Source organism: Ahaetulla prasina, chromosome 2 (assembly GCF_028640845.1).
Source record: "Ahaetulla prasina isolate Xishuangbanna chromosome 2, ASM2864084v1, whole genome shotgun sequence".
Lineage (NCBI taxonomy): Eukaryota > Metazoa > Chordata > Lepidosauria > Squamata > Colubridae > Ahaetulla > Ahaetulla prasina.
In genome coordinates, this window is record NC_080540.1 from 292,789,115 (window position 1) to 292,803,512 (window position 14,398).

Sequence of the window (14,398 nt, forward strand, 5' to 3'; positions counted from 1 at the left end):
TCTGACCCAATGAAAAAAGCAATGTTTTAGTACCTGCCTCCGACCTCCCTTTTCTATTGAGAGCTAAGGAAAAGGACAGCGAATGCATGACTGATGTCCATCAGTCAGCAAAAGTTCTAACTACATCTCAGGTATAATAAGCCTCTACCTCCTCTCCCTTCTTCATTCAAGACAATAGAAATATGCAGAATTTCCTTATTTCATTGTCTGCCACGGCGCTAATGCCTCAGTTCTGTTAGCATGTACAAAAAAAAGGCTCCTTGCTTCCTATTATTATCTTATCATCTTAAAGATGAAGACAGAGGCCTGAAGTCCATCTTCTGGGTCAGGTTGCTATTACAGGTAGTCCTCAACTTACAACAACAATTGTGTCCAAAATTACAATTACTAAGCGAGACAGTTAAGTGAGTTTTGCCCCATCTTACAACCTTTTTGCCACAGTTCAGTGAATCACTGCAGTTATTAAGTTAGTAACCTGGTTTTTAAGTGAATCTGGCTTCCCTGTTGACTTCGCTTGTCAGAAGATCGCCAAAGAGGATCACATGACCCCGGGACACTGCAACCGTCATAAATATGAGTCACTTGCCAAGCTTCCAAATTTTGATTGCATGACCATGGGGATGCTACAACAGTTGTAAGTGGGAAAAAGGGTCATAAGTTCCCCTTTTCAGTGCTGTGGTAATTTTGAGCGGTCGCTAAATAAATGTTGTACGTCAAGGACTACCTGTATTCCAATTGACAGCAAAGATGGTGAAAGGTTTCTCCCTGTCACTTGGACCTAGAAAGGTAAACATTATGCAACTTGTCAATACAATTACCATTTTCCCTGCACTACAGATCAAGTCCAGATCTATCAACCCTCCTGAGCTACAGCACAAATTGCGATGATGCCAAAATGATTATCTGAGTGCAATGAAGTCATCACCCAAATGCCTCGATCGGGACTGGCATCAGATGACAAGCATTGTGGCATTTATACAACGGTAACAAGAAGCATATGTTGTCATTATGCGCACACACACCTAGCATCATCTTGGCAGATGCCCATGTTTCTGAGCAAGGCTGTGGTACTTCCAAACGACAGCATTGAATTCTGGCCATTTCTTGTTGCGAAATGCTTCTATCATTTAAAATGTAATTTTATTTAAAACTGAATTGTCATAGACTCATTTCTCTATTTGTACCAATGGCAGTATAAGCTATTAATCCTAATTCCTACCAACTGATAAACACTGCACAATGAAAGCAATTCATACTAATTCATATTATCACTATTCATGTTTTAACTGTCAAAATTCAAACTTATTTATCCTTAAAATATGTGTTATTATATATACATACCTCAACAAAAGATAAAATAGTAGCATCATAAATGTTTTATATACCGTATATACTCGAGTATAAGCCGAGTTTTTCAGCACGTTTTTTGTGCTGAAAAACGTCCCCTCGGCTTATACTCGAGTATATACGGCTTATACTCGAGTTTTTTTTCCTTCTTTTTTTCACATTATCCCGGATGGTGCAAACTTGGCGGGCTTTTGCATTAGCGCGGGGAAGCCCTGCCGGTGCAGTGAGAGGGCGGGGCGGGGGAGCCGCCAGCCTTCTCGGCTGAGGGAGGGAGGCTTTCCCTGACCGGTAGCTGCCTCATTTCCCTCCCTCGGCTTATACTCGAGTCCCCAGTTTACCCCAGTTTTTTGGGGTAAAATTGGGGATCTCGGCTTATACTCGGATCGGCTTATATTCGAGTATATACGGTATATTTTTTTCAAATGTAGTCTGATCAGGATTACTTTAGGAGGGGAATTTTTTCCTATTTATAGGCAAAATGTAAATTAAAATGTAAATGAATAGGCATAGATTATGTACTTTTGCACTTTATTTTTCCAATTTCATTTCCCTCACTGACAGCAGCCTGCTCAATCAAGTGAAGTGAAATCTCTTCATATGCTAAAAATATAGCATGTAAAATATAGAATTAAGCTTAAGACACATCTATTTATCTGCGCAGGACTGGACTAGAATTTTAAATTTTAAATGTTTAAATTTGGTTTTAAATGGGTTTTATTATTTATATCTTTATTTTAAATATTCGGCCTATGTAATAAGTTTTTTAAATTAATGTTTTACCCTGTATATATATATGTTTTTTTTATATGGCTGTAAACCGCCCTGAGTCCCTAGGGAGATAGGGCGGTATAAAAGTGTGAATAATAAATAAATAAATTAAGATGCAGAAACATGTTTCTTCGAACTGCCTGCTCACTAACATTTGTTTAGCTTTACAATCTCCTATTTTAACCTAATCCTATTTGTTGTATAGCAAAAAAAAATTCCCAGAATAGATTTACACTTCTAAGAACATCACAACTACACCTGTAACCTTCATGCAGAAGAATTTTTTTTTAAAAAAATGCCAAGGGGACTATTTCTGGATCTGCCAATGAGGAAAATCTACACTAAGTAGGTTTGCTAAGGTTCAATCAGCTAAGTTAAATAACATATAACAGAATTATATGTAGTTTTATATATCAGAATATTACTCTGAAAAGGTTTTTATTTTTTTATTTTATTTTTATTTACATTTATACCCCGCCCTTCTCCGAAGACTCAGGGCGGCTTACAGTGTATAAGGCAATAGTCTCATTCTATTTGTATATTTACAAAGTCAACTTATTGCCCCCCCAACAATCTGGGTCCTTATTTTACCTACCTTATAAAGGATGGAAGGCTGAGTCAACCTTGGGCCTGGTGGAATTCGAGCCTGCAGTAATTGGAGGCTGCTGTGTTTTAATAACAGGCTATCTTACAGCCTGAGCCACTGATGTTTGTTTCATACATTTATTAAAAATGAGCAAATGAATACCTTATAAACAGATTCAAATAGAATCCCTTGTTCAGTGGCAAAAAAAAAATCTGTTCCTATTCATAATTTTCTGATGCATATAATTTATTTCCCCATAGCCAACATTTGCACATAGCTAAAGAGAAAATTAGCTACCCTGACTTGCAATCTGAATGAAGGCTGCACTGAATTATGTTCAAACAAAACCAGTCCAGCAAAAGCCATACTGAATTTTATTTGTGATGGTGCTGTAACATCTGAGATTGTATCCCGCTGGTTGCATTACCAACAGTTTATGTGGAGAAGCACATAACTTACAATCTGAAATAGTGAAGCCCAGCAAGAGATACACTATGTGTATCTTTTGCTAGTCTGTTCTAATCAAGACAACGGTAAATACTTGTGTATAGTCTGTGATCAAATAAAATAACCATTTCAAAGGAAACCCCCAGGATTAACTATTGTTTTAAAATAAATGTGATGTCCAGAGCATCCACCTCACACAGCTGTGACAACTTTCATTAATTTCAAATGCTTTGCGGAGCCTTCATGAGATCCAAATTAAAATGGAGATTGGAGGGCTACAGTGTCTGCAATACGCAACCCGAGCACAAATGCAAACCTCCATGTATTGTGCAAAGGCAGAACCTATCACAAGTGCTAGAAAGAACACTGAAGGGCCACGTTCTGAGCTTAACATTGTAGCCTTCCAAGCCATCCTACACAGCATAGGAGCAGATTTACTTAGAACACCAACTGCAATTACAAAACTCACTTCCTTTTGCGTAAAAGAGATAAATGCATGTTCACCCATAAAAGATTAGCAAACCAAAGGATTTTTAAACAGTATTTTATTTTAAGGTTGCTATAAATGCAATTATGTTTGAATACCATATGCTGAATAGTTTGATACATATTCCTGATCATGCTATTTCAGCTAGAGGAATAATGTAGGCCTTAACAGTCTTTTTTTTTTTTAAATAACACACCTTCTGTTATTTTATGAGAGCAGCCAAAATATTTTTTGTCTCAATTTAGATGCAGCAGGGCGGTGAGGGTGGGGGAAAATAGTATTGATACTTGTGCAATCCACACAGTGGAGCATGTTAGCTCTCTTCTGAAACTGTGGGATAGCATGGGGGAGACACCCACTTGCAACCTGTGTGCAAAGTGTTCCTTACATGGGTTCTGAAATAACCGAGTTGCCTGTTATTAGAAAACTTTGCAGCAAAGCTGAACCAGCTTATCATGCACTGAAACAGAGCTAGAAAGTGCAACATTAAAAAGGGAGGAGGGCTTGTCGTAGAAGCAGTAAGATGCCTCCTGAAATTTCAGATGCAGAGAGAGGAGCAGCTGCAGCACTTTAAAACAACAGCCCATTCAGAATGAAATAGCAGCAAAGTAGACTGTTTTTAAAGATTACAATCTAAGGTGCACTAATGCCAACCAGCAGAAGAAGTGGGGTGGCGGGGAAAGGGGGGAAATAATGGACAACTCAACATTATCACGATTTGTCTGGATTATTATTATTTAAGGTGAACTATCGTGCAAATAAGAGCACTGAGAAACCCTCCTTACCCGCCTTGAAAACATGTCATGTTTTAAAATACGTTGCAGCCCCTTGTATTTATACAGAGCTCTGGTTCTCCTAGCGAATTATTTACTTTTTTTTTTTTTTTTTGCTCCTTCCTTTCTAAATTTAGCCCAACAGCTGAGAAACGATGGCAGGAGCTTTTTTTTTTTTTGCCAGTTCAGTTTAAAAAACATCCTCTACCTGGTATCTCTGCAGTGATTGTCTTGCTGCTCCCTGAAACTTCGTCGTCGTCGTCCGACGAGCTGGTGCTCGAGTCACAGGTTAGGTCACTATCGCTGGTACTGCTGTCCTGCAGCAGGTTATACTTCTTGCGGGCGGCGGCCTCCCGCTTCTGCCTCAGTAGCCGGATGCGCTCTTTGTGCTTTTGGCTCCGGTGACCTTTGACCTTAGCGACGCGGCCGTTCTGCTTGTCGCTCGATTGCCTGTTTTTCTTTGCAGCCATTGTCGAGGTTTCGCTCTCCGATCTGGACCGCCTCGATTTCCTCCCGACGGTCGACACGGACACGGCGGAAGAGTCTCCCTCGACCGCCGTTTCAGGTTGGCCAGGAGCGTTCTCTTCTGCGGAGGAGAGCGTGTCGGAATCGGCCAAATGGCCGCTGGATGAAGGGGACAGCATGCAATGGTTGGAAGAGTCACTCTCATAAACGCGGCCAGCCGTCGGCTTGTCGCTTTCCGTCGAGGCCAGCTGAGATTCGGAGGAGTCCCGTCTCAGTTCCATCAGCAAGCAGGGCATCGAGGCGAGGACTGCCGAATCCTCCCCCAGCGCTCGGTTCTCTTTCTGAGCAGGCATATCCAGTTCTATAGATCCCTCTTCGCCCAGAGCTGGCTCCTGTTTCTCTGAGAGTTTGGGTGGGACTTCTGGGTCAATGAGTTCTTCTGTTCTGTCTGCTGCCTCCATCTTCATTTCAGAATTTTAAGTCTCTCCTGGCCTCAGAGGATGGACCCAGAGCTTTGTGGAAGTGCAAACTCACCTAGGGCTTCAGCAGGAAAGCAACCTAAGGGAAAAACACATACAGCAGGTGAGTGAGCTGGCAATGGAGACATATTTGGATATTTCATGAAGAGCTTTGTAAAGTACAGAAGCAGCATGCTGATTATGCCACTGAGCAGGGCAAATCTAGGAGGATGTACAGTATATTCAGAAAGTATTCACACACCCCTTCACTTTTGTCCATTTTGTTATGCTGCAGCCTGATTCTACAGCTGTTAAAATTCATCTTTTTTCCTCATCAATCTCTACTCTGTACCCCATAATGACAAGTGAAAACAGAATTTTTGAAATGTCTACAAATTTATCAAAAAGAAAACGAAAACCTCCCAGTTCTCGATCATTGCTGACATGTTTCTACACTTTATAATTTGAATACTGACTTTCCCCACTTACCTCTATTTTTACAATGGGGTGGAGTGTGCTTAAAAGTCAAGAAATATATTGCTTTTGTAATTTATCCATTTGCCTATTTTCATAGCTTCTCGTTTTGGCAATTTGTGAGCAGAAATTAATTTTAGCCTAGATTCTCTTGCCAGGAGCATTGGGAAAGCAGAATAGGGGAAAACCTTGGTCTTTTAGAAGAAAGAGAAGTGAACAATGGAAGCTACAACCATCCGTTAAATAGTTTGCATTGATACACAACACTCATCTGATATAAAAACTGAAAATTGATCCAAGTATTTTTATTTATTTTTTATTATGTTTTAAACCACCTATCTGCTTCACAGAGAGACTCTTCTTTCCAGATCATGGCATAACAAATCAATAAATGCCTCAGCAACAGGTATGGTTCCAAACCACACAGGGGCCTCAAAATCTTAAAATTGAGCACACTGTCTTTTCAAAGTGCAATCAATCAGTGCAATAAAATTTGCATGTCTGTCTAAAATAATGATGTAGATGGAGCATGAGAATTATGAATGCCACCAGGGTTAAAGTGAATATAAGACAGCATGTTTTTATAAAGTGCTTGTCGGTCATGTAGATAAGCTTGCTGCTTTTTAAAATGTTTGCTAGCATTTTAGTATTTTTAAAATACTAAAATTTTAAAATATTCTTAATCTACTTTCTTACATTCTATATTCAGTAAGCTGTTTTGATTGATCCCCCAAAGCAGAATTGTATGGTATACAAGGTAATGCTAGACAGCACAGGTTGTGCTGTTTTCAACATAGTACTTTCAACACAATATTTTCTTCTATTGACTGATAGCTTAGGTCAGGGGTTGTCAAACTCAAGGCCCGGGGGGGCGGATCCGGCCTGCGGAGTGCTTAGACCTGGCCCACAGGACCACCCTGGAAACAGCGAAGAACTGGCCCCTGGTGCCTGTGGCCCTCCGAAGCTCCATTTTAGCTGGTAGACAATTGCGGGGAACCATTGCAGCTAAAAATGGAACTCAGAAGCCCATTTTCTCTTGCAGAGCACTCAGGCTATCACAGGTGCTCCCCCCCCTCCGACACAAGTGACGTTGAACTGGTCACATCCCCTGGCCACACCCACACTGGTCCCTCGACGTCAAACACAACCCTGATACGGCCCTCAATGAAATCGAGCTTGACACCCCTGCTATAGGGTGTATGCAAAGATGTGTGTTTCTGTGTGTGTGTGGGGGGGAATGAACTATATGCATTACATAAATATTACTAATGTTAAGGTTTTTAGATTTCTATTTTTTAACTATTCATAGGTTGTTAATTACTAGTCTAAAAATTATTGGTTTATTTAACTTCATTCTGTAGTTGATGTTAAGCTATCACAGTACATCCTAAAAACGTAAAGACAATCTTGTTGTGTTGTATGGAAAAAGATGTGACATTCTCTGTTTATTGCTGGCAATGCCAGCATGTTGTATTGAGAAGAAAATTTTCATTTACATAGACAAGAACATAGACATTTGGGTTTTGGGTTTTTTTTTTTTTGTCTTCAGTGCAACATGTTCCTGTCTAAGCTATTCCTAGATTATATTGTCAAACTAATCACAACAAACTTTATTTAGGAACTTTATTGTCACTGGCAAATACATTCCAAACTTCAGGCAGAGTTGTTTTTTTATCTTTGCTTTAAAATGCCATGATTTCAATCTGGGAGTATCTGCATACCATTTTGCCCAACTCAAAAAAAGGGCATAAAAATATAAAGCGGATATAGTTGCTCTATATTCAGTCAAGTCTTCTGAAGCACCTTCAAAAGAAAAAAGAGCTGTAAAAGTCACAACTCAGTTGTATAAGGCAAATGGAACGGAAGAATTAAAGCCAATAATAAAGCTATAACTGCAACTTGAATTGAGTTAGTAAATAGTTCCAAAATCTAACTTCAGGTACATGGTCACAGTGGTAATGTAGTTAAAATGGAGCTACAAACAACGGAGAGATATTTTTACGCTGAGAGAACCCAAGATTTGTAAAAATAGAAGAATCTTATGATGATCTCATGAAAAAGGAGTCCAATGTAAATGCTCTGTGGGTGCAGAAAACCATGGCATGGGAGAACAAAAAAGACAGAGATAAATATTTTGGAATATTTTGATTTCTCAGTAGCTTTTGATACTATTGACCGTGGTACCTTGCTGGACCAGCTCCAGGAACTGGAAGTGGGGGGCACTGTTTTACAGTGGTTCTCCTTTCTCTGTGGCCATTGTCAGTCAGTGCTGGAGAGGAAGGCAAAGTCAAGACCCCAAGCCCTTATTATGCAGGGTGCCTTAGGGCTTGATTATTTCTCCTCTCCTATTTAACATCTACAAGAAGCCGCTGGGAGAGGTCATCTGGTGGATGGGGTTTGGTATCATCCATATGCTGATACCCAATTACACATCTCTACCCCATGTTAGGCCAATTTATGCCATTTGGGTGCTGACTCAGTGCTAAACCAGCTGCAACTCAACCCTAACAAGAGGGAGTGGTTCTAGTTTTGGGGCCCTTGAAGGAGAATTAACATACTCAGACTCTGGGCAAGATAGCACACCACCATACAGGTCTGGTGCACAGTTCAGGATACCTCTTAGACTCACAGTTCCTACTACAAGAGCAAGTGTCCAGGGGAGCCTTTGTCTTCTCTGCCAATTGCAACCATTCCTTGGTCATCAATTACAATTATTTTCAAGCAACGTATCCAGAAACAATTGTTATAGTATCACAGGCAGAAAAAGTTTAAGAAATGTGCAGACATGAGACAACCAAATAAATAATTACGTAAGTACGCTTTTCCTCCACTTGCCAAAATAATCTAAGAGAAAACATTGTTCTTCCAATTAACTACCCACTCATCAAAAGTATTAATTTAATAATAATTTCTACACTTGTTTCGACCAATATTGCTAATCAGGATTCCTTGGTGACATTTAGAGAGGCTCAACATGTAGTATTCTCTGAATGCCAAAAGCAGGTTTAAGTTTAATTTCAAAGTTCCTTTGCAACAGATTAGATTTCTTTTTTTTTTAAATTTGCATTTATATCCCGCCCTTCTCCGAAGACTCAGGGCGGCTTACACTATGTTAGCAATAGTCTTCATCCTATTTATATATTTATATACAAAGTCAACTTATTGCCCCCAACAATCTGGGTCCTCATTTTACCTACCTTATAAAGGATGGAAGGCTGAGTCAACCTTGGGCCTGGTGGGACTAGAACCTGCAGTAATTGCAGGCAGCTGTGTTAATAACAGACTGTCTTACCAGTCTGAGCCACAGAGGCCCTAATTTTTTATAATAATTTTTATAATAATTTTTTATTAAAATTATTTCTGGTAAGGAATAATCTCTCTCTTCACTGTTTGGCAGAAAGAAGGAAAATAATATGCTGGATGGATACAGGTAGTCCTTGACCTATAACCATCCATTTAGTGACTAAAGTTATAATGGCACTGAAAAAAAGTGACCTATCATCATCTTTCATGCTTGCAACTGCTGCAGCATTCCTAAGGTTACGTGATCCAAATTCGGACACTTGGCAACTGGCATGTATTAGTGACGCTCTCGTGATCCCCTTTTGCAACCTTCTGACAGGCAAAGTCAATGGGGAAGCTAGATTCACTTAGCATCTGTGTTACTAACTTAACAACTTCAACGATTCACTTAACAACTTTGGCAAGAAAAGTCATTAAATGGGGCAAATGACTACAACCGTGTCACTTAGCAATGGAAATTTTGGGCTCAATTGTAGTCATAAAATCAAGGACTACCTTATTCTCCTTCATTAGTCTGTCTTCAGTTCTGCCTCTCAACCTCATTAACCATGTGGCCTCCCTTAGATTAACAAATGTCTCACTTAGCAACATAGAATTTTGGTTCAATTGTGGTCATAAATTGAGGACTACCTGTATGTATGTATATATGTACTTTGTTTCTCTGTGAGAGAGGGAATGGCTGGCACATGTAGGTGGGGAACAAGTGGTTAACTGAATCATTTGCTCTGTCAACTCATGTGGGGCTCACAGAACGCCATGTAATACTTGTTGTTGTGGTAAGCACCTTGAAAGTGCCCCCCCTCTTTTTAAACTTTAACTTATTCAATATTTGTTTTTTTTTAACCAGCTCCCATTTGACTGACGTATTTTATCTGAGTTTCATGCTTTTAGCTATGAACTGGCCAGAGTAACTCTGAGAGAGATGGGCAGTACCTAAATTTGGTAATTAATTACTTAATTAGTGATTCCTGGCAGATGCATGTACGTGCACATCCAAATGATTGCCTTAAATTAATTGTGAACTAATAAGAACTTTAAAATTTTGCATGTATTTAAATAGGAATATATATTATTGAATTAATTCCTTACCTTTCAGCCTCTGCTGTCACTGCTCTGCAGACAGAAGACCTGAGAATCCAAAGTTGTCATTCTGGCTGTTTCCCACCAAATTCTCTAAACAAACAAACACACACATAAATTAACTTAGAAAAATGCTTTAAAAATAAATACACATGGAAGATTTAGCTAATGCTTGTGAGCGTTGTTCATGTTTTTCCTATTTTACGTAGAGAAAATAAAATATGCCAAAAAAAAGAAAAAAGATATGGTAGTTCTAAATGTTCTGCCCTTTGTACTGCTTATATGCAAGAACTCAGCACAAATTCATTTCTCTTTCTCGTAAGTCAACTCTGTACTATAAAATGTGTTGTTCAAAGTTACAATAAATTCAATTTAAATAATGCTATTATAAGGTAAGAATAAACAGTATTGCAACGTACAAAAGATTTCATGCATTTCAATCCAATACCCTGTTACATTAAACAGACATTCACATTACTTCTTTTTAGTAATGAAAGCAAAAACCAAAACCTCCCCAACAGTAAATATTGTGTTTCACAAACAAAAGAGTGGGACATAATGCTTATCTATAATATTTTTTAAAATGACAACAATAAAAACTAGTACACAAAAAAAAACCAAAAACAAAAGGTACAGAGAAGGAAAAAAAAAAGAAAGGAATAAGAATATAATAAAGAAAATGTATAAGGAAGTGATACACACACACACACACACACACACAGAGAGAGAGAGAGAGAGAGAGAGAGAGAGAGAGAGAGAGAGAGAGAGAGAGAGACGGATGGCAATATGAAAAGAATCATATTACGGTATCAGTAGATACAAAGGGTAAATATTTATATAATGTGAAGAAAAAGCAGAGTATAGGGGTAAAGAAGATCTGAACTGGGGAGTAGAAAAGTAAATTCATGCTTGCTCATTCATCCATCCATTCATTCATAAAAATTTATTGGCCGCTCCTCTTGTCTCAGGGTAGCTTACAGCCATAAACATGTACCATATTTATACGGTACATTAAAACATAAATTAAAACTAAACATTAAAATCTGATGACATGTGGGGTGGGCAGGGATGGGGTGGAGTGGAGGTGGGATCTGTTGTTACTAGATCATGTTATTCTGCTTAATGGACTGAAAATATTTTTTTAAAATTTAAAAAGGTCAAAATCTGTTTTTAAAACCTATATCCTTTTCAGGGTGCTTTATAAAACCGAAGTACATATAATGGTGTATAGAACAACAGTGATCTTCAGAAACAGCTTTGCTGTTTTTGATGTTCAAATCCTTCTGTAGCTCCCAATTCTTTGTGATCCAAAGGAAAATTTTTTTGATCAATAACTGCTTCTTTGAATTCTATCAGTTCACATTTATGCCATCCATGATTGTATCTAACTATTTTGTCTTTTGCTTGCCTCTTTTCTAATTGCTTTTGATTATTTCCAATTATTAGGGTCTTTTCGTATGATTTTTGCCTTCAAATTAGACATCCAAGTTATTTCAGCTTCAATTTCATTTTAGTTTAGTTCTTCCAGTGAATACTCAAGTTTACTTCATCTTATATTGACTTATTTGTTCTTCACAGTCCAAAGTATTCTCAACTATTTCTTCCAGCATCTCAGTTGAAAGGAATCCAGTTTTCTTTGTTTGGGCTTTCTGATGCTCCAGCTTTGATTGGAAAAACATTATTGTTGGAAGTGTATAATTTTTCTTGCAATTGCGATGTCTTTCGATTTCAATATTTCATTCAGCTTCATCATAGCACTTCTCTCAAGTAATGGCTTTCTCTTTATTTTATTGCCACAGTCACCATCCATGTGAATTTTGTAATTCAGGAAGGCTAGATTTATTCAGTTTCCTTTCTGTCTTCCGTATTTTCACTGGGCTAGCTTTGCCTGTTTACATAATCTGAGGGTTAAAAAAAACTAACCTGAGCAACAGATTGGTTTTTATAATCTCTTCTTTCAACTTTAACAAAGGATTTTTTGCTCTTGATTCCAATCATCAAATAGTATCCATCATTATCATAACTGAGGTTACCCCATCACTCCAGGTTCTGGTTATCCCATCCCAAAAATGACGGCATGGAAATAGAAAATATGAAATAAGGATTTTGATACTTCTTAGGAAGAAGCATTCAGGTCTTTTTATCATTTCCAATCCAGTATTGTTGGAAAAAATTAAGCAGAGGTGATTAGGTTTCTCTTTCTCTCTCTCTCCACCTCATGCTTCCCAGTGAAATATCACATGAAAACTATGATCCTCAAAATAACCATTATTAAATTAGATATATCAGCATTGGAGGCCGCGATGGCTCAGCAGTTAAAGATGCTGAGTTTGTCAACTGGAAAGCTGACAGCCCAGGTTCGAGACCCATGTGCCATGCAACGGGTTAGCTCCCATTACTTGTCCCAGTTCCTGCCCACCTAGTAGTTTGAAAGCATGCAAATGTGAGTAGATTAATAGGTAACACTTTGGTGGGAAGGTAACAGCATTCGTGCACCTTTTGAATATAGCCATGTTGGCTGCATGACCACGCATGATCTTCGGACAATGCTGGCTCTCTCTTGGCCAAGAAACAGAGATGAGCACCGTGCCCTGGCGTGGGATACAACTGGACAGGGGAAACCTTATACCAACATTGGCTGCCTACAAGGAACTGGCTTGACTGCTGGAGACAGAATGTTGCTATAATCAATTGTCCAATATGTGAGGGCTATTATTATACTATCCTTATACTGATCCACTCCACAATCAAAAGAAGAGAAAGTTATGGACATGACTGACAAAGGCAACATTAGAATTATGTTGTTGGAGTAGGTGAAATACCACTTGCCTCTCATCTGTATTTACTACAAGCCATTTACAACAAAGCTTTGGCTGCCTGTCTTCTTGTCCAAGTAGTCACAAATAACATCTTGTTTTGCCCACTTAAACTTTTCTATACTATCCAAGTTCATCAAGGTGAATCAATCCAGATGCCCCGGGTTTATGTAGAACATTTTAACCACAATAAAGATCAGTTGTAGCTTCCCACAATATAGAAATATAAGGTTCAGAAGGCAACATGAGTGACTGCTGCAGTTTTGCAAGAGAAAGCCCAGCGTAGCTTCATGAATTAGTGAAACCCCTGGAGTTTAGGTGTCTGCCAAATTGATAACCATCCCATTTTCATTTTTTTTTAAAAGACAGCATTTCCAAAAGTGTGATAAGTCCAATTGTGGCTGACTGAACTGATACAATGAAATACATATTTTTGAATCAGCATCGACTATGAATCTTTATTTCATGAACTTTGAAAGTATGAAATTAGATAAGCGTAACTTGCATAACCAGCTATAAGGATGAGAAGTAGGCAAATTTTTACAGCAGCATGGAACTTGACCAATCAAAGGCAGCATTCAGTTAATCTGAATAGTTTATGGGCAGTTTCTTATTTCAACTAATACACTGGCTACAGCAATCATCTGTAAGGCAGCCAATGAAAATGACAGCAGCTGAAAATACAGAGAGAGTCACCCAAGTTGACTACTTCCTCTCAAAATGGAAAACAATATAGCACTCTTAGAAAATACATCTGAGAACAAAAGTTGTGGAATATAAAGGTCAAAACTTCAGAACTCTAAGCCAGATTAACTCTAAACCAGGTTAACTTCCTTTCCTGTATATTCTGCAAATCACCAGGGGAAATGTTGATATAATTCAGTATCTGGAGTAACCAAGAAAAAAAAATTCTACAGCTATAAATTATCTGTACTCTGTAATTTAAGGCTAATAAAGTGGTTTGCTTTTGTGTTAGTATAGAAGGAAGGAGTATCACCTTACTAATTAACCCCAGATCAATTGCATACAAATACTTCTTACCAAGATACTTTCTCAAGGTACTGTGCAATATTTGTAACCCTATATAACCATTTCAATGGTTTTGTAATTTTTACTAAAAGAAATAAATAGCTATGTTGGGTAAACTTATTTCACCTGATTTGTTAGTCTATTTTTGAAAACATGCTATAAATAAACAGAGGATTATATTTCGTAACAATGAGATACACATGGAAATCAGCATCTCTGCTGTTTAGTTGCATTAGTCTTAGGCTGGGAAGCAACACTCAAACTGTTGTGTTCCATTAAAAGGCTAGATGAGAGACGTTTATTTAAAACTGGAAAAAAATCATATGACAAGAAGATGAACATTCAAATTTTGATGAAATGAACTA

At 38.3% G+C, this 14,398-nt stretch overlaps 1 protein-coding gene across 4 annotated transcripts in view; it reads right to left on the minus strand.

Moving 5' to 3' along the window:
• ARK2N (arkadia (RNF111) N-terminal like PKA signaling regulator 2N) overlaps positions 1–14,398 on the minus strand; it is a 67,244-nt gene that overhangs the window by 37,724 nt on the left and 15,122 nt on the right. For all 4 annotated transcript variants that reach the window (XM_058171202.1, XM_058171199.1, XM_058171200.1 and 1 more), the window contains exons 2-3: positions 10,198–10,281; positions 4,617–5,431 (exon numbers count right to left, since the gene is read on the minus strand). In XM_058171202.1, coding sequence (XP_058027185.1) covers positions 4,617–5,340 — 724 coding nt within the window. In that variant the 5' untranslated portion in view covers positions 5,341–5,431; positions 10,198–10,281. The remainder of the gene's footprint in view (positions 1–4,616; positions 5,432–10,197; positions 10,282–14,398) is intronic.